Source organism: Lepidochelys kempii, chromosome 7, assembly GCF_965140285.1.
Source record: "Lepidochelys kempii isolate rLepKem1 chromosome 7, rLepKem1.hap1, whole genome shotgun sequence".
Taxonomy (NCBI): domain Eukaryota; kingdom Metazoa; phylum Chordata; order Testudines; family Cheloniidae; genus Lepidochelys; species Lepidochelys kempii.
In genome coordinates, this window is record NC_136386.1 from 56,413,836 (window position 1) to 56,437,001 (window position 23,166).

The following is a 23,166-nucleotide window of genomic DNA, read 5'->3' on the forward strand; positions in this document are numbered from 1 at the left end:
TATACAAATATCTGCATGAGGCCCACAGCGGATTCCCAGCTCCTGAGCTTAACCACCATGCTCTTCTTCAGCGCCAGGATAGGAATGGGGGGGCATGTCTCCCAGAGGGCACCTCTCTACCCCACAAATCATAGCTCTGGCTTGATATACAACAGTACATTGTCCTCTGCAGCTCTCGACACAGGAGGGCATTGTTTCACAGACGATTCATTGTTTTAGAGAAGTTAAGTGACTTGCCGACAGTGACACAGCAAGTCATCAGAGTCCTGAGTCCTGGCTTAGGCCTCTGCAGGCCACAAAGGGAACACTGGGGTCAACCATGCTGCCCTTTTACTCGCAGAGGGAAATGGGCACTAGCTCCTCCCTGGCCGAGCCCACTCCCTGCACATGTCGTTCCTGCCCCAGGAAAGACTGTGACCAACGTCTTTCCAGGATGAATATGAGCTAGAACTGACTTTGGCGCTCACTCCTGCAGTTCCTTTGTTGGCCAAAGAGGGCGCTGTGGAGGAAAGTGAGGCCAGCCCTGCCTCTCTGCTCCACAGCACTAGCTCTGCACCTGGAATGCGAATGGACCGTGAAAAAACAGACCCGGCGCACAGCAAGAGAATCCGCCCAAGTAGCGAGGCTTACTGGGAACCTGTACTGAGCACTGGCCTCCTTGCTGGTTCAGGCTAGAAACAGCACATGGAACTCAGCTAAGCCATGGACCCCAGCCTTGCTGCACTGAACTAAGTTGCTGAGGTATGACGTGGGCTGCAGAGGAACTACTGACAGCCCACCCCACGGGGGCCGAAGAGCTGAACAAAGTACACGAGCTCCCCTCCACCTCCCCTCCAACCACGACACCCCCACGCTTTCCAAGTTGCTCCGGGGTGACCAGTGACTCATGGTTGATGTATTGGAAACAGCTGCACTAGGACAGGCATGTTGTGAAACTTGTTACACTGTGTTTTTGAAAAGCCATATAGTCCTTTTATCTCAACCATCTCTAGACCAAGGCATGAAGGCCAGGGGTAGCCAGCACTCTCGGATCTCATAGTCCTCCTTCCTCTACTACCAGCTAGGAGCAGGTCATTCTTCCTCCATACACCTCCTGTTAGTTGCTTGTCTTGCCACGCTCCTCTTGTCTGCCCCATCAGCGTGCAAACATGCCCCCTCAGCAGTCTCAAGTCAGAAGGGATGTAAGTTACATAGGCCTGTCAGAGAATGAAACCAGTGGGGTCCAAGGTAGCCCAGTCACCTGTCTCAGACAGCAGCCAGGCGCAGGTGCATCAGGAAAGTGCAAGAATCCCCGTGAAGTATAAATCACACTTCAGTAAGCAGACAAAGGTCTACGTTAGCATCTCTCACTATGTAACAGAAGGAGCACAGATGCCCTCCAGTTTGCCCTCTAGATTTGATCTAGAGAGCAGAGGACACCAGCTGACTGTCTCTTCTCCACGACCCCAGTGATGTCAAGAAGGCATAAGGAAGGGGCTAGAATTTGGCCTGTTGAACACGGGGTGATTACTCATTCCTCATAGGAACATGAGCGGCATCGGAAGAATGTGAAGCTTGACATTGGAGTCCTAGCCAACTAAAATCCAAGCTAGCACCAAGTGCCCCTACCCATTCAGCAGCAGGGCCCTGTTCCAATACAGGACATTCAGGAGAGCAATCTAGGTGCTGCCCCACAAATATACTCAGATAAGGGCAGACTGGGAGATGGGCCCAGGAAACACAGTGGAACAACTGGCAGATGGTTTGCCATGGCTGGGGGATAACGAACTAGCTATTGCAAGAGCTGTGACAGCCTTGGCCAAGCTGCCAGCGCAGAAGCATTCATGCTCGTTCCAAGGCATCGCCAAGTGCATTTTCCATACAGCTGCAGGTGGATTATAAAACTAGAGCACAGCCTGGGCTTGGCTCCCAATTTCACAGGCACTTGGTCCTTGGCGTCGTCTCCATACCACGCCCTCAGGGTGGGGAGCGGGCAGGCCCAGTCACATCTGAGGCTTGGTTTCCTTTATGAAGCGTATTGTTGCCTTTAAAGAGCGCTGGTTTTAAGGCTGCTGGGCTGGCCCTCGAGCCGTACTGAGCTAGCCGCTCTCTCTCACAGTTCTCCTCTCCCCTGCAGACTGGAGCTCCTGCCTCCATCTCTCTGCTCTGCATTCTTCCTCAGTCATCCCCATGTGGAGGGTGCATGACTGTCCCCACAGACCATGAGGCCTCACAAATAGGGGAGGATGGGGGTGTTGCCTGAAAACCCAGCAGAGGAGCGTGTAGCATGGCAGGGAGGGAAGACTTGGCTGAGGAGCACGGTAGCACATACAGAGACGTGTGGGGAGGCGACAGGGGCTTGTACAGCATCAGGCGAGAGCCCCAATCGAGCTGGCTTTGAGTAAGGCCCCACTAAAGCTACAGCAGCCTCTGCCTCGAAGGAGGCGCGCCTCACACAGACCAAACACCACTGCTCAGAAGAAAGAAGACAGTTTATTAAAAAATAAGTTAGCACAAACACAGCCTAGAGCACAGAGCACCAAGGGAAGCAGCCAGAACCTCTGCCCAAGAAATTTAACAAAGACTGATTTTTAAACAACCTTTAGGGTGCCCTCCCCTACCCCAAGTCGGCTGCCCCACTGTGCCCAAAGGAGTCCTGAGTTCCTGGGGCCTCGCTAATGGAGCAAGGGAGAAACGGTGACTGCCCCAGACAAAGCACCACTCCTGCCCCCTATGCCTCACCGCAGACCCTAGCAAGCCAGAAGGGTAACACCAGCATCTAAACCATTGTGAATAAAAAAGGGAGCAACCCCATGTTCCTCCCCGGAAACCTACCCACTCATGCCCCGCCTCAATGCTCCCACAGTCCTGGCCAAATGCATCCACCCATGCCTCGATCCATGTCCCCACCCACGTGTGCTGTACACAGAGGCACACATGGGCCTTTGCACCGCTCTTTCCCCCTCTTCCCAGCCACGAGAGCAGCAATCAGACTGACGGACAAGCTTGTGTCTCTGCGTGTGCCTGGGCGGTGTGCGTGCTCGCACTGGAGTCTGTTTCGCGCCCTGAGCACACCGCGCACTACTGCGCCTTCTTCCCCTCTGTGAGGTGGCCATTCAGACAGTTGCCATTCAGATGCACGGAACTGACACTCTTTCCACGGTACCACACAATGGCTTTGGACAGAGCATAGGCAGCGCCGGCCAGACAGAGAAGGAAGAGAGCAAGGATATCCAGGCAGAAGTACTCGTAGAAGGAGAGGTCGTAGACGGCTGGGCGAAGGTACGGCGCTCCGTCGTGGCGGAGGACGTACTCCAGCCAGTACACCGTGCGGTTCAGAGCGTGCATAGGCGTGTCTCGGTGCAGGGCCGAGATCTGCTTGGCTGCTTTATTGTAGCTGCAAGACAGGAAGCAAAAAAGTAAAAGAAGTCACCCACTGTTATTTCACAGTCACTTCTCTGGGTAGAACAGCCCCTTCTGACTCATGACGGGCCCGAAGCCTACAAGGAACCAAGCAGCCTCAATTCCCACCTCTCATGAGCAGGCTCTAGATCTGTTCCCCAGGTCCTTACAATCACCGTCACTGATAGTTTTACTCCTGTTAGCCCTGCAGAGCTGATGCAGCTAAGGCCATGCCAGCCAGAGTCTGTTCTGCCTCACGCATCATGAGCGGGGTGAAAATTCTAGCTAAATTCTAGTGATGGGATCTTGGTAACAGGCATCACTGTCAGGGGCTTGAAGGACCCGGCTGGATTCTCACATCCTAGTGGGAGCAGGCAGGTGGCAGAGGCCCTTTTCTGACCCTGGGCCTGATCCCGCATAGTGCCAAGCACCCTGACGTCAACAGCAGTTGAGAGTATGTAGTAATTTAAGGGAGCGGGCCATGTGACAGCACTTCAAACACAGGATCCTGCCAGGTCCTCTCAGGAGCATTCTAGCCAGTATCACCCAGAAGTCACTCGCTGGCCCAAGGATCTTAAAAAGCAGGTGAAGAATTGTATCTTGTACATACAAGCCTTAGCACTGTCTGTGTTTACTGGTCTCTGCATAAAGCTAGTTTGGGCATGACCAAGCAGATTGCAAGGTGAGGACTTCGGTGGACCCGATAACATGCTGCTATTGAAAGGGGAAGAGTTTTGAGCAGCAGCATCTCAGGGACCATTCCAAGGGAAACTCAAACAAAACCAGATCAGTTTCCCTTTCACCGTAAAGACGGGCAGACCTGTGGTTTTGGCTGCTGCCGGCATCAGTCTTAAAGCTCAGAAGGCACTGGAGTGTCCAGGCAAGTGAGCGACGCACCTGGTGGAACCACTGCTTGAGCCAATTGTTATGGGATCCCAAAAGGAGGATGCATCCAACTGTTCATCTGCTCCCATTTAACCCAACAGCTCCATCACTCAGAGAGCCTCACCTGGGCTTAGAGAGAACGGTGACTATGGCCTGGTAAAGGTCCTCTTCACTTACTCGGCTCCAGTCCATGAGAATCCCCATCCCTTTTGCCTGAACTCTTGTCATGATGTCGAACTGGTCCCCATAGAAAGGGAACCCCACAACCGGCACTCCGTGATAAATTGCCTCAAATATGCCATTCATCCCGCAGTGGCTGACGAAGGCTTTCACATTGGGGTGACCTACAGAGAAGCAAGAGACAGTGACCCCCCAGCAGATGCCCCAGTTTGCCCAAGTCTCTCCAAACAAACACTTGCTGTACTCGTACAGATTTGGGAGAAACAGGGCATATCTTTGGGATAGAAGGAGGGTGTGGAACCCTGAAGGACCCCACCATCTCCTGCCATGACAGTGAGCTGGTTAGAACCTGTAGGAGCAGAAGGGGCAGAGGTTGGTTCCACTAGACAAGGAAGCGATTGCCTTCTGATCAGAGGTGCTCTGGATGACACACACTACAGTGGCATTTTCTTTGCTCTGGTTGTGAGCAAAACTCTGAATTATGGTATTTCTCTCCGTCTTACCTAGCAGGTCATTCTGGGGCAGCCACTCCATCATCAGCGTATTCTCACCCAGGTTATTTGGCTTCTGACCAAAGTATCTGCCAGAAAAAACAGAGAAGGGAAACCAAGAGAAAACAGACTGAGCTGGAATCACCCCTGGAAGCCCCAATCCCCACCAAACTACATCCTGAGAGAAAGGCGCCCCCTCACCTCCACACAACCCTCTGTGGAAGGCGTGCAAATGCCCCAGCCATCTTCTCCACCAAGTTGCTCGGGAGTGCTCGGATCCCAATGCCAAAGGAGACAACGACAACACCGGCATCCGCAGCTTCCACCCAGAGGCGCAGGCCCTGCAGGTGAACACATACAGCTGTGCCTCACAGCCTATCCTCCAGAGGGCTCAGACACCTCACCACCACCACCATGGGAAAGCCCTCTCTTCAGAGGGGGAAGCGTCACGCATCAGTACCTGTAGAGCTTCAGTTTTCATGGACACGATCTGGCTATAAAGAACGCCTTCCCCCACCGAACCCCGCACAAGGTGGTCTCACTGAGCTGGCAAATGGTTCTAGAAAACAGCTGTGTTTTCGGATCATAGCTTTGCCAGGCAAGAGCAAAGTTACCTGGGCTCTGGTCAGCCTCTCTGCCGGTGTTGGAAACTATCAAGAAAGCCAGTTTCATTATACTGCTTTGGAAAGCTCTGAGCAGCAGGAGTGAGGACTGGTGAGGAGGACCCCAAAAATACAGGCCCAGGCCTGGATAGGAGTGGAGACGTGTCCTCTTCTAGAAACCAGGCAGGTCTGGAAGGGATGTGAGGTGAACTGGGCACTTTCTCCATCTCACCATCAGAAAGGACTCACTAGCCAGATGCAGATATGAAAGGAGCCCCTGAAGCAGCATCTAGGGACAGCACCTGACAGAAATCCCTGCAACGCCTCTCTCCCAGCAGCTGGCAATGGCTGCGGATCTCAGGGTCTCATTAGGATTTTGCGGATGGGAAGCGTCCAACCTTGTCTTTAGTACCTACCGCTGACTAATTGATTTAGTCCTTCAGGCCCAGATCCTCAAAAGCAGCAGTTCTCAAACTTTTGTATTGGTGACAATAAAATTGGTGACTTTTGTATTGAGTGTGACCCCCTTTATAAATTGAAAACACTTTTAAATCTATTTAACACCGTTATAAATGCTGGATGCAAAGCGGGGTTTGGGGTGGAGGCGGACAGCTCGCGACCCCCCATGTAATAACCTCGTGACCCCCTGAGGGGTCCCAACCCCCAGTTTGAGAACCCCTGCTTAAAAGGTATTTAGTCTCCTAACCTCCACTGGTTTTGAGGATCTGGGCCCCAGTTACTAAGTGCAGGCAGTGGGGCGGGAACTACAGGTGCTGCCGCACCCCTGGCTTGATGATGTAATAACAAACACCAAATACATTATTTTCATCATTGGCACCCCCACTATAAAAATTGTCCCAGCACTCCTGGGTGTAGGTAGGTTTTCCAGGCTGCCAAAAGGCTCTGTGTGCACACACACACAGGCACACACTCCTGACTCTCTTTAACAAAGGGAATTTAGCCAGCTGGCTCATTATGAAGTTGCAGTAGCAAACACAGGGAACCACTTTTCCCTTATCACACTGATTTGGACTGATCCCAGTTCTTATCTCCACCTCCTTAGGTTTCCCATGGCTCTTCTCCTAAATTTGGAGGATTTCAGGGGAAGGTTTTCAAAACCACCTCGAGGTAGGGGATGTCCAATTCCCATCAAACACCTTTGAAAAATCTCACTCTAACCTCCAACGTCCTTAAAAACAAATATTGACAAGGCCTTGCCTAAGATGTAAGAGGGAAATTTCCCCCCCCTCCAGTTTTCAAAAATAAATAAAAGGGGCTGTGTCTGTGAGGGAAGATTGCGGGGCGGGGGGGGAACAGCTTCATCATTTGCCTTCAAAAAGGCCTATTGTCAGAGTATGATGTGTCAGCAGGTGAAAAGATCTATTTTCTTTCAACAGTGAAAAGAGCTGTTCTCATACAATATCTGACCCTTTAAGACCCCTGACAAGTGCTGGTTGGGTTTTAACCCTTTCTTGATAGCGTGGGTCATTCTGTCAGCAAGAAGGTCAGAGATTAAATTAAATGATTGGAGATTCTCCTGAATGTCAGGAAAGGTTTTCTTCTGGAGGTGCAACTGTCTGTAAAACCTACATTTTTAAAGAAACAGGAAATTCTGGGTATTTAAGAAGTAGCTATAAGTCCTGTAAATAGATAAATTACCCACATTATTATAATAAAAACCCAACATCAGAAGTTCAGGAATTTCATCATTAAAGCTCTCTCTGGAAACGCAGCCAACCTTGTATCAATGCCCACCCACGCACCAAGAATATCCTATATTAACACAAATACTAATCCACATTTCCAGCACAGACCACAAACTCTCAGCTACCTTAAATACAATAAGGATATAAAGAACCGGAGCTACTGGGATTGCTTCCATACTAGGTCATCAGGGTTTGGGCCCCAGTTCAAAATGGAAATAGCTTAATCTACATGCAGATCTACAAATCACAGAATATCAGGATTGGAAGGGACCTCAGGCGATCATCTAGTCCAACCCCCTGCTCAAAGCAGGACCAATCCCCAATTTTTGCTCCAGATCCCTAAATGGCCCCCTCAAGGATTGAGCTCACAACGCTGGGTTTAAGCAGGCCAATGCTCAAACCACTGAGCTATCCCTCCCACCAAATGACTTTCTCTCCTCAGCCCTAGCATCTTACAACCCAGATGCAAACAGCTGAACCAACCATCTCACCTCTTAACCCTTTGAGCACAGCATCTCACAGCCAGTATTCCACTACAGGTCAAGTCCTGCAAGATGCTGGGCATATGGCTGATCCAGAATAGGATGCTTAAGTACACCAGTAATCCCATGCAAGGCAACCGGACAACTCACATTTAAAGGTAAGCATGTGCTTTAGTGCTTTGCTGGATTTGGCTCAGCACCTGGCAGGATTGGCCCCAGGTCTCATCCACCCTCTGATATATACATGGGGTGTTCCGAACTGTTTCTGTAGCCTCTGTATGTTACTCAGGCACTATGAGGAAGGGTTGTTACCCACAGGGGCAGAGTCAAGTGGAACCTTTATTCCAAAGTTCTCAATTTAAAAAGAGTGTTGCACCTAACATTCTACCACTCATAATTTCATGGATATTTATCCACAATCTTAACCAAGCCTGTCATCTGAGACTGGCATTTTGTCTCAGTTTCAATCCATTGACTGAGTGTGGGGACCCCTCGGCAAGCCAGGCCACATTAGCCTGTTCTCGCTGAACATTTCCAGCACTCCTCCAAATAGCAGAGCTCCACCAGTGGTAGCAGCTATGGGAGCTCTAGTGTAGACAGGGCTCCTGACGCTCAATTCCAATTGCAGGGAAGTGTCACAGGGGAAACTGAGCACAGGGGAAACTGAGGAGCAAAGTCTGGCCTTCAGAATCTAGTACTGGTGATGCTACATAGGAACAGCCATACTGGGTCAGACCCATGGCCCACCTAGCCCAGCATCCTGTCTTCCGATGGTGGCTGGTGACAGACGCTTCAGAGGGAAAGAACAGAACAGGGAAATTTTGAGTGATCCATCATTTGTCACTGCGTCCCTGCTATTTGCGGGGCTGGCAGCTGTGGGATGGGAGAAACTTCTTTTAACTTGTAAATGGAACAGATTCAATGTGGGATCAGAGCGAGAATGAGCAGGGAGCCTGTGCAATGATCTTTTTTAGAAAAAGGTCACTTATGGAGGCTGGGAGGATTGAGGGAAAAGGATTAAAAGGAAAACCTGGGGAGGCTTCAAAGACTGGTGAAGCAACAGGACAACAGAGAGGAGACTGCTCAGTTCAGAGCCCAGAAGAAGTCAATATTGGGCTTTTCCCAGGTCGGGATAGGTACTGTCATTGCCAGTGCAGAACTCCCCAGCATTGTCGGATGGAGGCAGCATTACAGGTTCCAGACATGCGATGGGGGACCCAAAACTGCATCCCATCTCCCCCTCAACCCCAATACACACACTTGTGAACTGCATAGAGATGCCATACAGGTTTCATGGCCTGTTGCACAATTTGTGAAGTTCACCGGTGCTGATCAGGTTCCTCAAGGGAAGAGACACCTTGGACTGATCTCTGATCACAGCCCATAGACGCCCTAGCCAGCACCAGAAAAGTTAACCTCAGAACTCTAAAGCCAGCAGCCCCTGTAAGCAGCCCCTCCTCCTGTACTTACCACAGGAAGTGGCTTTTCAGGCTCAGCGAGGATTCCCCCAGTGAAAATGACATGGGGGAGCGTGGGCCTGGGAAAGTCTAACACCACATCGTTGCACAGGAAGAAGAGGCTTGTCCCATAGACAAGCTCCAGCATGGACTTCTGCGGCTCCACCCCATGTTTCTGCATGAGGCGGTCGAACTTGGGCAGGATGACCAGCTTGGTGGCGATGCGAGTGATCATGTAGACCAGGAGATTCCAAGTCCGGCCCACCAGCCCCATCCTGTCCGTCATCAGGGAGTTGAACTCGGGGACATAGGCGACAGGGGAAGTGGCACCGATCTCAGCTGGGTACCAGAAGCCGGTGGAGATCACAGCATATTTGATGCCAAGGAGGTGGGCCAGAATGAAGCCACACATCTCGTTGGGGTCTACCAAGAACAAGTCAAAGCCTTCACCCCGGAGCTGCTGCAGGAGGGCTGCATCCCCCAGCACTAGATCACAGTTTTCTAAATACTTTTCCAGGAAGGAGAAGATCTCCAGGGAGGTTTTCTTCCCCTGGAAGACACGCTTTATCTTCTCTTGCACCCAGGCATCTGCACTCTCTGTGCTGAAGATCCCCCTGTATGTTTGCACTCGGAGGCCTGGCAGGAAGGGCTCAGATTCCCGACCCTCATGGAGGAGAAGCGTGGCATTGTGACCCCGGTCGTTCAGTGCCTCCGCCACCCGCATGAAGACCCGGAGGTGGCTGTCGAAGACGATGGTGGGCATCACCAGCACCTTGGCACCATGGCAACAGTCCAGACTGAAAGTGGCCACCATGAGGAGGACAGCAACAGGGTGCGGTGGCAGCCTCATCTCCATCGCTGCAGAGAGAGAAATGGGCAGTTACTGACCGACTCGTGCTGTAGGTCCTAGACACTTCCTCTGTGGGCTGTGGAGAAGGGAAGGTGCCCTGTGTGGTCACCACCTACTGATGGAGACTTTCCACAGGTAAGGTCACACGTTTAATATGACTCAGGCTTCTCCATGCACTACTTCCCTCTCTTCCTCCTCATCTGTTTCTGTGTTCTGTAGTTTCCCCACAAAGAGGCCCTAAGTGGATTTCCCCTGCCTCTTCCCTCACAGCTACTTTTTAAAGCCTGGGGCTGCTCTGGAAAAGCAGCACTTTCCCTCACAGCAGACCAGCTCCCTGGGTGTGTCTGATAAGTCTTTACCGCAGTTTACACACGGGCAGAGCCAACGCAGCTCGGCGAGGAAGCTGGATTCTACCCCGGCTTATGTACCAACCGGCTTGTTTACAAAGCTCCAGTCCGTGACGTCCTGCTGAAAGGACAGCGGGCTCACAGAGGCTGTGCCGACGGCACAGTCTGGCCTGCAGTTCCTTTATTACCGGTGATGATGCACATGGGGGAAGCACTCGGCTCGCCCCTCAGATCCCAGGCCGCTACGACTCAACTGAACAAGGCTGAGACCGAACATGCGTTCGGCCTGTTTCCCAGAGAGGAGCTGCACTCGAAGGAGAGAGCACTAAGCAGTGAGAGTCCTGACTGTAGAGAGCAGAGAGGGTGCAAGATTGTGGCCCGACCAGGCCTGCTCACAGGGCGACTGAGCCTTGGCACAGTTTGAATGTCTGAGGAGCCGCGTAGCAGCTTCTCCTGTGGCCCTTGGAACACCAAAAAGGGGGGGAGATTGTACAGCTCGCTGGAGGAAGGGGAAAGCCAGCTGTGGTAGGAGCAGCAGAAGGGGCCCACAGGGCTTGCCACTGTGGGAGGACACATAAAGCCATGACTGCAATACATCATTCCCAAGACACCCCCTCCCGCAGGGAACGCCTTCATATTGCTATATAATTCCCAACTGGAAGCAAAGTTCTGCACAGTGCCACTGCACAAATCCAGGGGCATCACCACATCACTGGAAACCAGCGTGCCTCAAGACATGGGGCCTTGGCCAAAGCTTACGTTCTGGGAGAGGGGACCCTATCTGGGAACGTTCACAAGCAAGTGACTGTCCTGAGGCAGATCCAGCGCAGAGGCTTGGGAGGAACGTGCCCTCAGACATGTTGCAAACAGAATAGAAAAGATGGGATTTTTGATTGTTTAGATTCCTGCCCTCATTCACACCCACCAACCCCCATGGAAATCAGTGGAGCTGCAGGGTCGTGACAGAGCAGAAGTTGGCCGAAGATCTTGCCCAGGTCTCACACACTAACTTGATCAACACCCTCTCTCTCCCCCCCACCCCAAAAAAAGAGGCAAACAAACAAGCCCCTGCTAAATGCAACCTTCTTCCAACTCTGGTGCCACCTAATAAGGCTGCGTGCTGAAAGGGGAATGCAGCCCAGAAAGGTGAAGGGGATGTGGGGATGGGAAATTCTCATGCCAATGTTCCCTGGCCAACTTCCGTCAGCAACACAGGACTACAACAGCCCATTTCAGAGAGCCTCAGCAGCTGCTTGCCAGGACCCTTCCCTGGCACCATGCCACACAGATGCAACTGGTGGGGAATTATCACAACTCCACTCTGGAAAGCGCTTTGAGGGGAGACAGCTGTGGTGACTGCACAGGGGAAAATTAAATGTTTGCTTGGAGGAGGGGGAAGGAAGAGGATTAGGTTGGGAATGGAGGAATTGCAGGAGTGGGGCTCCCACGAGGTCCACAGAGCGAGGAAGGTGCAGATACTACAGGGGAGCTTGGACAGGCACACGGTAAAGCCAGAGGATGGGGGCTGCACCACGGACCTGTGCAAGGGACTGAAAGGAGACGTTTAGAGAAGTTACAGATCCCCACACCACGTCCTACTCCCTCGCTTACCTGTGCCTTACTGAACGAAAGGGGCTCTTCTCTCCTGGCAGAGGCCGCTGCAGACTCTGGGGTAGAGCTGCAGAAGAGAGGACAAATGACAGTCAGCAAAATGACAGGGCAGCATCCCCTCACCCAGGAAATGAAGCCACCTGATCCTCAACTCACTGGGCTACAGCATCCCATCCAGAGCCCCGATTTCCCTATGGAACACCAGGAGAAGGAGGATCAGTCAGCCAAGGAGTCATGTCAATTTTGCCAAGCCAGAGCAAGGCTCCTTCCAGTCTGCCACGCAAAAGCACTGGGGATACTTTCTGAGAAGACTCTGCAGACACTGGGGTTGGGAAGGGAGGTTTGGTTAGAGGGGAGGGTGTGTGAACGTGAGCTTGTGGAGCCTGGGCTGGACAAGCATCTTGGAGAACATGCAGGGAGGGCTGGGAGAGAGGGTGAGTTTTCTGAGGGCGTGTATGGGGAGAACAGGTCAGAGGGGGAGTATAACTTGAGGAGGGGACTAGAGTGACGTGAGTTGCCATTTAAATCAAGGAAATGCAAGACATGGTTTTTTAGACACACTGATACTCCTTTGTCTGTCTTGTCTCCTGAGATAGCTCTGTAAGGCAGGGACAAACAGCCTTGTACAGCCCCGAGTACAAGGGAGCCCTGATCTCTGGGACGACCCAAATAAATAAGCTTTTGGTGCGAATGTCAGAGCAGGGGACTGTTGCTGACCCAGTGCCTTGCTGGTGGTGCTGGCATCCCCTCTTTGGGCGACTCAATCCCTAGCAATGCGGGGAGCAGCATCCAGACCCAGGAATCTCCCATCTCTCCACAAGCCCTTCAGCGAGGCATGATGGGATCTACCAGAATCCTCTCCTTCTCCCTGAGTTGGCCCCATATGTTCCCACCTGACGGATACTCTTCCACCCCCTCACAACTGCCTCAACTCTCCCCTCCCCATGTTCTCAGGATGGCCTTGGGTTGGGAACTGACTGCAGCCCACAGTGCAAGTGGGACTAGGCTTAGAGCACAAAGGCACGTCTTAGGCTTCCCACTAACTGCATCTATGGAACCCCTTCTATCTGTACCATGCACATCACTGCAGCATCGGAGTGCCTGACAACCAGTCCTCGCAGCTGGAGTCATGGCTGCAGGTACCCACTCCCCAATCCTCACTCTGCAGGCTGGATGGTAAGATTTGACAAGTTCAGTGCTGGGAGCCTGGGGTGGGGGTGTCAGAGGGGAGGGGGGTCTGGTGGGGGTGGGTGGGAAAGGGAGCCCAGCCCTTTTTCTGACTGATGAGCTGGGATGCTCTATAGCAAAGGGCCAGGGTGCGGATATAGGAAAGGGTCCGTGCCACTTTCTCCACAGTTCAGGTCTCTTCTCCCTGTCCAGTCGTGTTCACCCCACACACCCCATTATTTTCCCTCCACTCCTCTCTCCCTGCCCAGCCGTCTCAGACATGGATCCCATGCGCACCGGCCCAGGCAATCCCCTCCCCTCTACAAGACTAAGACACCCCACCAGCTCAGTCCCATCCTTCCCCCTTCCAGCATCCCACTGGCCCTGGAGATGCAAGAGTAGAGGGACCAGCTTGTTCTGCTAATCCAGATTAACCCCACTCCTGCCTGGATTCCGAGCCTGCTGCCTGCAGGGACTTCTGATGGATCAGCCGCCCGCCCGCTAGGGACAGCCAGGTGTATCGCAGCCATTGAAGCTGCAAGGAGTCTCCTACTGGCAGCAGATGGTACTGCACCCTGCACACGAGAACCATTACAGTAGACCTGGAGGAGAGCTGTGGGGCTTGAAAGCTTGTCTCTATCACCAACGGAAGCTGCTCTAATAAAAAAATAGTACCTCACCCTCCTTGTCTTTCAGTCTATAGCGAGGCTAGCGCCGGGGGCCCTATTGAGGGGGCCCAACACATCAGTCCAGGTCTGTACTGCACATAGGCCAGTAGGAACAGATTCCAACAGGGAATGCAAGGAAAAAGGAGGAGATCACTGTGACTTCATGAGAGATTGCTTTCAATAAGGTAATTAAAACAAATCTATACAGGAAACAGAAAAAAACGCACCTAAAACACCCCGCTAACGCTTGCGGGGAAAAAAAAGCAACAAAAAGCAGAATGAGTTAGAGCGAGCCAAAATGGGTAATATGAAGGGCTCACCATTTGTTGTAACTGGGACGAATTCTTTGGCCTATGTTACACAGGAGGTCAGTCTAGACAACCATCTTGGTCCCTTCTGGCTGTAAAATCTTTGAATCTATAATACTGTCAATGCCTGTCCTGCCTCCCTATATAAGGTTAAAGATGAAAGAGGAAGTCCCTTCTCGGTGTATAGGATAATAACCAAAACCCCATACCCTAAGATGACAAGCTGTGAAATCTGAGCCCCACAGATTGACAAATCCTCCCTTCCCCTCCCCTCCCCCCACAATGACACAGAGCCCATACATGACAGGTCACAATGTAAAACTGCCTTTGTTTCTTCATGAAATTTTACCACTTCAGGACTAAGCCTTGTGGCATACCTGGGATGCCAGCAACATTCCAACACCAAATCAATCCGTTGCTCCAGGGACATGTAGAAAAATCTCTCTCATCATTCGCAAAAAGAAAAGGAGTACTTGTGGCACCTTAGAGACTAACCAATTTATTTGAACATAAGCTTTCGTGAACTACAGCTCACGACTACAGTCAAAGATAAAGGCAGAAGGAGAGGTTGCCCAGAGGTCAGATTTTTATTGGGAGTAGTAAACTATTACCTGGAGGTTTTGTTTACCTCTCTATTTTCCTATATTCACTACATCTCTGACCGTTAAGCTTTGTCTACACAGGAAAATTGTACCAATTTATCTTAATTCATTTAGGAACTGATGTCAGTCAGTATGTCCATGAAAGGGGGCTGCACCCTCTTATTTCATCCTACTATTGGTTTAGCTTGAATCAATTAAAAAATTTAAAGGGACAAGGTAATCTAGACCAGGGGATATTATTACATTCGAGACACTTCCTCCCCCTACCTCTCCCAGTGCCAAAAAGTCCATAAAAATCATAGGACTGGAAGGGACCCCAATAGGTCATCTGGTCGAGTCCCCAGCACTGAGGCAGGACTAGGTGTTATCCATTCTAGACCATTTGTGACAGGTGTTCGTCTAACCGGTTCTTAAAAACCTCCAATGATGGAGATTCAACCACTTCCCTAGGTAATTTGTTCCAGTGCTTAACTATCCCGACAGGAAGCTTTTCCTAATGTCCAACCTAAAGCTCCCTTGCTGCAATTTAAGTCCATTACTTCTTGTCTGGTCCTCAGTGGAAAAGGAGAACAATTTTTCTCCCTCCTCTTTTTCTGTACTTGCCCCCCCCCCCCTCAAGTCTTCTCTTCTCCAGACTAAACAAACCCAAATTTTTTCAACCTTCCCCCATAGGTCATGTTTTCTAGACCTATAATAATTTTTATTGCTCTCCTCTGAACTTTCTCCAATTTGTCCCCATCTTTCCCAAAATGTGGTGCCCACAACTGAACACAGTACTGCAGCTAAAGCCTTATCAGTGCTTAGTAGAGCCGAAGAATTACTTCTCGTGTCTTTCCTTCTCACAACACTCCCGCTGATACATGCCAGAATGATGATCAAATTGAGAACCTGTTTTGGTCAGCCTAGATATTACTACACCTTTTAAAGTGCAGCTCTGAACCAGCAGAATGGAGGAAAGGAACAGCCTATCCAAGAATAAGCAGAAAAGTGAACTACAAAGCAAAATAAGGCCCCTTTAGATTTTTGATACAGAACAAGTTTTTTTCCGGCTGGTTTCAAATCAGCTTTTGGCTTCTCTGTTTCAGTGCACAGATTCCGAGGAAGAATTTGGCCATGCCAGTTCTCACGAAGTGAGGGGGAGCGCATGGGCAGTCAGATTGCTTTGTTGGCATTGAAGCCTGTTGGCTGAGTTCACATTTCTGACACTTGGTTGGGAGGAGAGCTCTTAGAAGAAGATTCCCTACGCCCACCCCTCTAAAAGTACCACTGGGGAAAGAGCCTCTCCCAACTCTAGTTCTCCAGAGGGCTCCATAGCAAAAAGAGGTAATTCCAGAGACTTTATATACCTGATCTGTCTGAGGTTTAACAAATATACCCAAAAGAATATTTCACCTACCAGATGTAGGCTTTCCTGCTCCTTCAAAAAGTTTCCCCCCAATGCATTTACCTATAAAGGCTTCAGAAGAGCAGAATTCCTAAATGTGGAAGGTGGAAGTTCATTCCTTTCTTTCTCCAGGGCATCTGGGATGTAAATATTCCACCCGCCCACACACTTTAATGTCTAGTTCCTCAGCACCAAGAATCCCTTCTGTGCTCTGTGTGGATGAAAGGCATTGAAGCATTTCTCTCTGCTGCAGCCTGCTGTCTTTCCAACTCTTCCCCAGAGCAGGAAGGAATATCTCCCCTTTTGGTTTCCTTATTTAAATGATGGGCCGAGTGGTGCAGCACAGCTGTAGCTCATCTGAAGCCAGAAGGAAAGAAAGGACTTGTCTCAAGGATGCCAGAGGCTCTTACCTGGGTGGGAAATTAGTGTTCGCTTCTTCTCCCTAGTTTGATCCAGAAAGAGTGACTGCAGCTGCTTTCAGCAGCTTGCTAATAACAGGCTTCAGTTACTGGGCTGGTTATGGTGTGGCAGCTACCTTAAGAAAGTCACAAGTGTGGTTATCATGAGTTTGCAGAAACTGAAGCAATATGGGTAATACTGCTGTGTAAACAGGTAATAGGCTAATATTTCACTTCAGACAGGCACTTCTAGAACTAAGAGGAAACTCTAGTAAAAAGCCTCCAGGACAAAATACTGTACAGAGCACATTCTCAGGCAGGAAAGTCTAACCCACATTCACTTTTTGAACAAATATTTTTATATTTCGGTGGATTTCATCACCGCTGGGTCCAGGCCATCGTTTTACCAAGCTGGCTTAGTCAACCAGTCAGCGACACTACCTTTACGAGATTCTTAGGTGAGACTTGAACCCATGGTCCTGTAGCGTTCTGCACAAACCACTCCAGCAAAGGTCTATAGCAAAGCCAGGCTAGATTTACCCTAGCAGCAGGGGGAGATTTTAAACACAAAACTGTCACGGATATAGTCATTTCCTTATGCAGAACAGAAAAAAATATATATATATATATAAAATGAAGCACTAGAGAGAATCTATACAATAATATCCCAGAGGGTCACTCTTTGTGTCATTTTAAAGCCTAAAATGTCTGTAGAACCGACACGAAGGGGGATGGAAGCAACTACAAGCATGGTCAAGAGTTTTTTTATTCAGAATATGACCAGTTTTAATCATCACTGGGTTTCACAGTCTGCTACCATCCAATTTTTAGGTTCTCAGCCGCTTTTACTTGACAAATTACATGCATGTAGTGTACAGCTACAGTAAGGCATGCATGTACCTAGACCATTGAGATATCAGAGGTAAACTCAACCATTCACCACTCTTACTCTCTACAGCTAATTTGCATGCAACGGTTTCATTGGTTGTATGAGGGATAGTGCCACACCCGTGCACCCAACTGCAATCCGCACAAATCAACACAAGTCTCACAGCACAACCCCCTAGATACAAATCAACAGCCAGCCAGCATACACAACCAGCATACACAACTCCAAACACATAAGGCCCTTCACTGTAGCATACACCCTTATTTGCCACCCACACAAGTCCACACAACTCTCCCAGCACAACACAAACACACCCACACAACACCACATATCACTCCGAGGCCTAGAACGTCTGTAGAGTCGATGTTAGGCAATGGAAACTACTACAAGCATGGTTGAGAGTACTTTTTGACAGGTTTCAGAATAGCAGCTGTGTTAGTCTGTATTTGCAAAAACAAAAGGAGTACTTGTGGCACCTTAGAGACTAACAAATTTATTTGACCATAAGCTTTCGTGAGCTACATCATGAAAGCTTATGCTCAAATAAATTTGTTAGTCTCTAAGGTGCCACACGTCCTCCTTTTCTTTTTATTTTGAGTATCACCAGGTTTAATCATCACAGGGATTTGCTGTCTGATACTGTCCAGTTTAAGTGCTCAGATATTTCTGGCTTTTTCTTTTTTAAAAACAGGCCTTTACAAATTACACCTGGCTTTGGGATATTAGTAGGTCCCAAACAAACAAGAAAGGAACTAAATGACCAATCAGCTGAGACACTGGACTCAGAGACAAAAAGGTCTAGAAAGACAAAAAAGGACAAAAGCCTTGAAGACACACCACTTGATAGAATACTTGGAAAGTTCACACATCCAAGCAACAGGCTCAGATGAAATGTATGCTAGGATAGTAAAGGGGTTCAAGAATTTAAGTTACTGGATCACTAACAATATTTTTTTTAGAATCCATAAAGAACTAAGGAGATACTGGAGTGTCCAGTTTCAGCAAAGGAAAGACGCAATCCTATCAATTACTGCCCTGTAATTACAGCTTCTCTCTGTAGTAACACAGTGTATTTTTAAAAAAGTAATTAAACATCCTACAAGGTTATGAAACCATGAGTAGGAAGCACTGAGGATTTATAAAGAACACCACTTGCCAGACAAGCTCAACTGCTCTTCACAGGACATTACAACATTCGGACAGCAGTAGATATAGCTGAATTTTAGTGAAGCAGTTAATACTGTGTCTCAGAAAGGGTTATTCAAATTAGCTCACCAGTCTGGAAAACTGGCTGAACTACCATAAACAAAGGTTAATGAGAAATGGACTGAATAGGGAGCCATTGTCCAGGGGATGCCCTACGGATGATAAGGCCTAATCTTATTTAGTAGAGCCGAGTCAATGACAGAAGAAGAATGTTGGTGAATATCGGTTCAAATTCTAGGGTCCAGGTCCTGCAAAGACTCATGCACACGTTTAGTTCCACTGAAGTTAACGAGACTACTCCCAGGCATAAATCTTTGCAGGCTCAGGGTCTAGCTAAGTTTCGGTCTGAATGTTAAAAGTATTTTTCTGGTTACTTTTTACTACTATTAATTTTCAGGATGTTAAATTTAGTGCACGGCTATTTGTCACAAGGAAGTCTCATTGGGACATTCATAAGCGATGCCAAAGGTCATGAATTTTAGAATCAAATTCACAACTAAAATTTACACACAGCTAGTTAGGCAAGGAGTCCCTACAGACAAGAGAAACAACCCTGCCTAGTTTATCCATCTAGGATCTTAAACCACACCCTGCTCCACAGTATCTGAGTGCCTATTTATGTAACCAGCCAAGGGTGAGAACATTTCTAATCATATATTGGATTATAAACCTGGCACTTCACATCCAGAAGTATTGAAGAAATTGGTGATAATCTTGATTAGCCCATTAGAGAATTTCCCAACACCTCTGCAGAAAAACTTGCAAACTGAAAACGGGTTCAAGTTTACCAAGTTATTCAGCAGGAATTTGCCCAGATTCATTTTAGCATCTTGAGTAAGACAGAGGAGGCAGGCAACATCAGGAGAGGAGACATTTGCAGATGAAAGGAAAGGCCAAATCCCCTTTCTGTGCACTAGCAGGAAGGGGATGGGGGTGCGGAAGATGCGGACCTGGAGCTGCGTCTGCCCCTCTGCAGCAGCAGGTAAGATTCCAGGCTAAGGCTTGTAAAACAGGACCAGCTACTGTACTGGTTGGTTCACTGTAGCAGCAAAAGAGCACAGCTTGCCAGCTAACGGTAGCAGCACGTATGTGGAGGTCCCGTCATTCCCTGGGCAATGCTGCCAAAGACACCCCTGCCAACAGAGGGAACGCCACTGACTGAATGACTCTACATAGGCTCTAAGGAGCGTGAGCCGTTCGCAAATTCAGCTAGAGCAGACGGCGGCACCCAGCGGTAGCTCATCCAGCTCACACCTCGCCCACGTGCTCCGAGCTGGCTTCTACCCTCCAGCCAGCTCCAGGAGCTAGGCCTCTCCTCCAGCACCTGGAGGCTTTGAGGTCCCATCCAGAGCAGGGGCGATCCCAGCCCTGGGGCCGCGATTGGCTAGGCGGTCGGATCAGGGCCCGCACTTTGAGGGGCTGGGGGCACTCCCTTGCTGCGGCCGGGGTGGAGCCCACTAGCCTCTTTGGGCCCCCGGGAGACTAGCGCAGAGCCAGGCAGAGGGCGATCGGGGCCCGGCGGGGGGGGAGGGAGGACTAGAGGCGGAGGATTTGCCCCCCGCCACCGGCCCAGAGGGAGAACGGCCCCACGCCAGTCCACAGCGCCTCTCACCCACCTGTGCGCCTCCAAAGGCGGCCGCGGGGCTAGCTGGGTCGCGGCCGCCTCCCTCCGCCCGGCCGGGGCAGGTGCAGTAGCGGGGAGGCGCGCAGCGATGCGGCAGCTATCACTGGCATTGGCCTCCCACGCCGGCGCCTTTCAGCCCGGCCGGCCGGCACAGGCGAAGCCCGCCTCTCAGCCCACACGCCCGGCTCCCATTGGCAAGCGGAGCGGCCCGGCCTCGCCCGCGCCCCGGGCCCCCCGCTGGGAGCCTCCCGCCCGCGGGCCCCGCTAGGGGGCGGTCATGGGCCCCCGGGGATGCAGCGCCAGCTGGGGCCGAGGTGGCGCCTGCCCTCCCCTGCCGCAGCGCCGGCAGGCAGGGGGAGCCAGGCGCGGCCCCCAGGGCCAGGGGGGTGTATGTGACGGTCTCCCAGCGCCTGCACCCTTTGGAAGAGAAGGCGGCAGGTGTAGCTCGGCCCTGTGCCCGCCAGGGGGCGGAAACGGCCGCGCTGCAGTTTAGGCGTTAATCGTGCGCTGGGAGATGAGTCTGGCGCTAGCTGGGGCCATGGGGCGGCTACTTGGGGTAGGGCACCAGCAGGAGCCCCGCGCTGGTAGAGTTGATCCCTGCTCTCCTTAGGCCAGTCCTCCAGCCACCCACCCGCATAGCTCCAGAATTAGGGACAGCCCCTAAAGATTTTCAAATGAAACTGTTCTTTGCTCCCCAGGAAGCCAGGGACTAAAGGCACTACACTGTACACAACTTAGTAGACAGGCTGCTGCCTTCTGTAAACCCTTGTACTCCTGAAAGGGGTATGGCTCCCTTCCTAGGTGGATTGAACAAGACTGATCACAACATGTATATAGGAGTGGCTAAACTCTGCAGCCTTTACACCAGGGCAGTGTTCCAGCCAGCCACACATCCAAGTGGGTGGAGTTTTTCCTCCAATGATGGCTTTTTGATCATCAAAAAGCATTGAGTCCAAACATGCCTCAAAGCTGTGGGCAAAAATCTCCAGCCAGGGAAACTGTCACAGTTCAGGGCAACTGCACCTGCATTCCCTCTCGACTCCAGTCAAGGCACCCACTCAGGCTTCGGGCTCTCCAGCTATCACCGCTCTTGAGTGAAGACCTACGTTTCTTCCCCTCCTGATCAGGGTATTTTCAGGTTGCACAGCTCCCTGCCGATACAGTGAGCTCCCCAACAAAGTCACACTACCTAAGCAGGCCTGCTTTATTTCCCAGAGACAGCAAATGGTGTATTTGCCACAGTTAAATTACCACACCGTTTTCTAGTTATTTATTCTTAAGGTAAAAGCATTACAGAGAAAACAATCAAAACCTACCCATATGCTAAGAAGATCACCCCAACAAGTGCTGTGGCCAGTGAATGTCTTTCAAACCCTACCCAGCGTCTTTCTGTCACTACAAATTTGTAATTCTCTTTGCTCAGAACAAAACCTCATGAAGCGGAGAGTTACTCCTCTGTACAGTTTGGGCCTCTTGATCCTGGGAGTAGATAATTCCTAGACCAAGGTCCCATCCCCAGGGCGAAGCTTTAGAAGATCATGCTCTCCTCCGGACCTTTATGTTCCTCTCTTCCCAAGTATTTCCTAACTAACAGTTCATTTTTTAGCCCATCGTTTAAGAGAGTCCTTTGCGGCCCATAGCACTGCCCAAGGTTTACATTAATCATGGCTCCTAGGCAAGTTACACACAACCTCAAAACAAACAAACAAACATTTGCCATTTTAATGCAATGAACTCCTAGGATACTGAAACTTAGTTCAATAACGTTTGTCCAAGATATCGCAAGAAATTGCCATACCGCTCACAGATGCATTAGAGGGAAGTCCTTTCAAGTAGTATGCTCTTCCCCTCTGCATCAAGGCTGTCTTACATGTGTTCAGCTTGACCTGGTACTGATCTCGAAGCACTGAAGTACATGACATGTACGGCTGGCAGCACTTCAGCTGGTGTTATTGGACCAGCTCCCCTAATAACTTTACACCAAAATTATATGAGATGTGAGGACTGAACCTTGTAGAACTGCAGAGGTAAAGGGCTCTAGAAGTGTGTTACCCTAAAATAGCTTACCCATTCCCTTAACCTCACCACCCAATGTGTTCTTACACAGGACTCACCCACTGCAGTGTGGCTACAAGTGAGAAGAAAACATCTGTAGTTATACTATAGCACACTACAAGTGCAAAGGTGACCAGACAAAAAGTGGATACGATGTTGTGCATGCAGGTTACAGGGAACTTTGGACCCAGGCCACGTACCATAGGAAGACTGGTGTCCAGGCCCTCATCCATCCATTTCTGGACTGTGGACAGAGGGAGGGGGTCACTGAGAGGGCTCACTGGCTGCCCGGCTCTCACCACCTGGGTTGGTCCCCTGCCCCAGATGGGACTGAGTATGGCCAGCTTAGCCCCAGAGGGAAGGCACAGACAGGTGCCCCCCACCAACACTTCCACCACAGGGAGCTGCTAAGTGATGCAGCCACCATGGCGCCAGGACTGAGCTTGTGCTCAGTGGGAGAGTTCAGGGCAGCAGGGGTGAAGTCAGGCTGGCTGTTCTGAATGGGGGAGTAGAGGGAGGCTGGAGCAGAGGGGATAGAGGGGCTGGCTGCACTGCAATGGGGAGCAGGGGGCAGTTGGGGTGTCAAGCATAAGAGGGGGAGTAAGGAGAGGTACTGAGACTTGGCAGTGGGGGTGGCTGGGAAGGTAGGTCCTGGTGGCTCACTACTCCTGGCCCCAGCCTGACCATCCTGGTTCCTACGTGCTCCCCAAGAGCTGCTTCAGCCCCTTCAGATCCTGCTCTTGCCTCTGCCCAAGTCAGCACCCAGCCCTTGCCGCCCCTGCCCTGGGAATAGATTAAGTTGCGAGCAGCATGTTTGTGACATGCCCAGTATATTGAAAATTGCTGCTTTAGGGGGAGTGTTGCCACCACCAC

General features: G+C 50.6%; 1 protein-coding gene across 3 annotated transcripts; it reads right to left on the reverse strand.

Moving 5' to 3' along the window:
* Window positions 1–2,467: 2,467 nt before the first annotated feature.
* On the reverse strand, window positions 2,468–20,586 carry LOC140914632 (2-hydroxyacylsphingosine 1-beta-galactosyltransferase). Of its 3 annotated transcripts, none has more exons than XM_073352964.1 (7): window positions 20,231–20,586; window positions 11,993–12,059; window positions 9,198–10,042; window positions 5,139–5,278; window positions 4,950–5,026; window positions 4,391–4,610; window positions 2,468–3,376 (listed from the first exon to the last, which is right to left on the reverse strand). In XM_073352964.1, exons 3-7 carry the CDS (start codon window positions 10,038–10,040, stop codon window positions 3,061–3,063), a joined length of 1,596 nt encoding a protein of 531 aa, XP_073209065.1. In that variant the 5' UTR covers window positions 10,041–10,042; window positions 11,993–12,059; window positions 20,231–20,586; the 3' UTR covers window positions 2,468–3,060. The 3 variants fall into 3 exon arrangements, with proteins under 3 accessions (XP_073209065.1, XP_073209066.1, XP_073209068.1); XM_073352965.1 differs by lacking the exon at window positions 20,231–20,586 and adding an exon at window positions 13,840–17,879; XM_073352967.1 differs by lacking the exon at window positions 20,231–20,586 and adding an exon at window positions 12,149–13,831.
* Between the last annotated feature and the right edge of the window lie 2,580 nt (window positions 20,587–23,166).

Coding starts and splice junctions, on each gene's coding strand:
- LOC140914632 (XM_073352964.1), bottom strand. CDS start 10,040: ATGGAGATGAGGCTGCCACCGCACCCTGTTGCTGTCCTCCTCATGGTG. Junction 5,027..5,138: donor CCACAGAGGGTTGTGTGGAG/GTGAGGGGGCGC, acceptor TTTTTCTGGCAG/ATACTTTGGTCAGAAGCCAA. Junction 4,611..4,949: donor GCCCCAGAATGACCTGCTAG/GTAAGACGGAGA, acceptor GCTTCTCTGTAG/GTCACCCCAATGTGAAAGCC.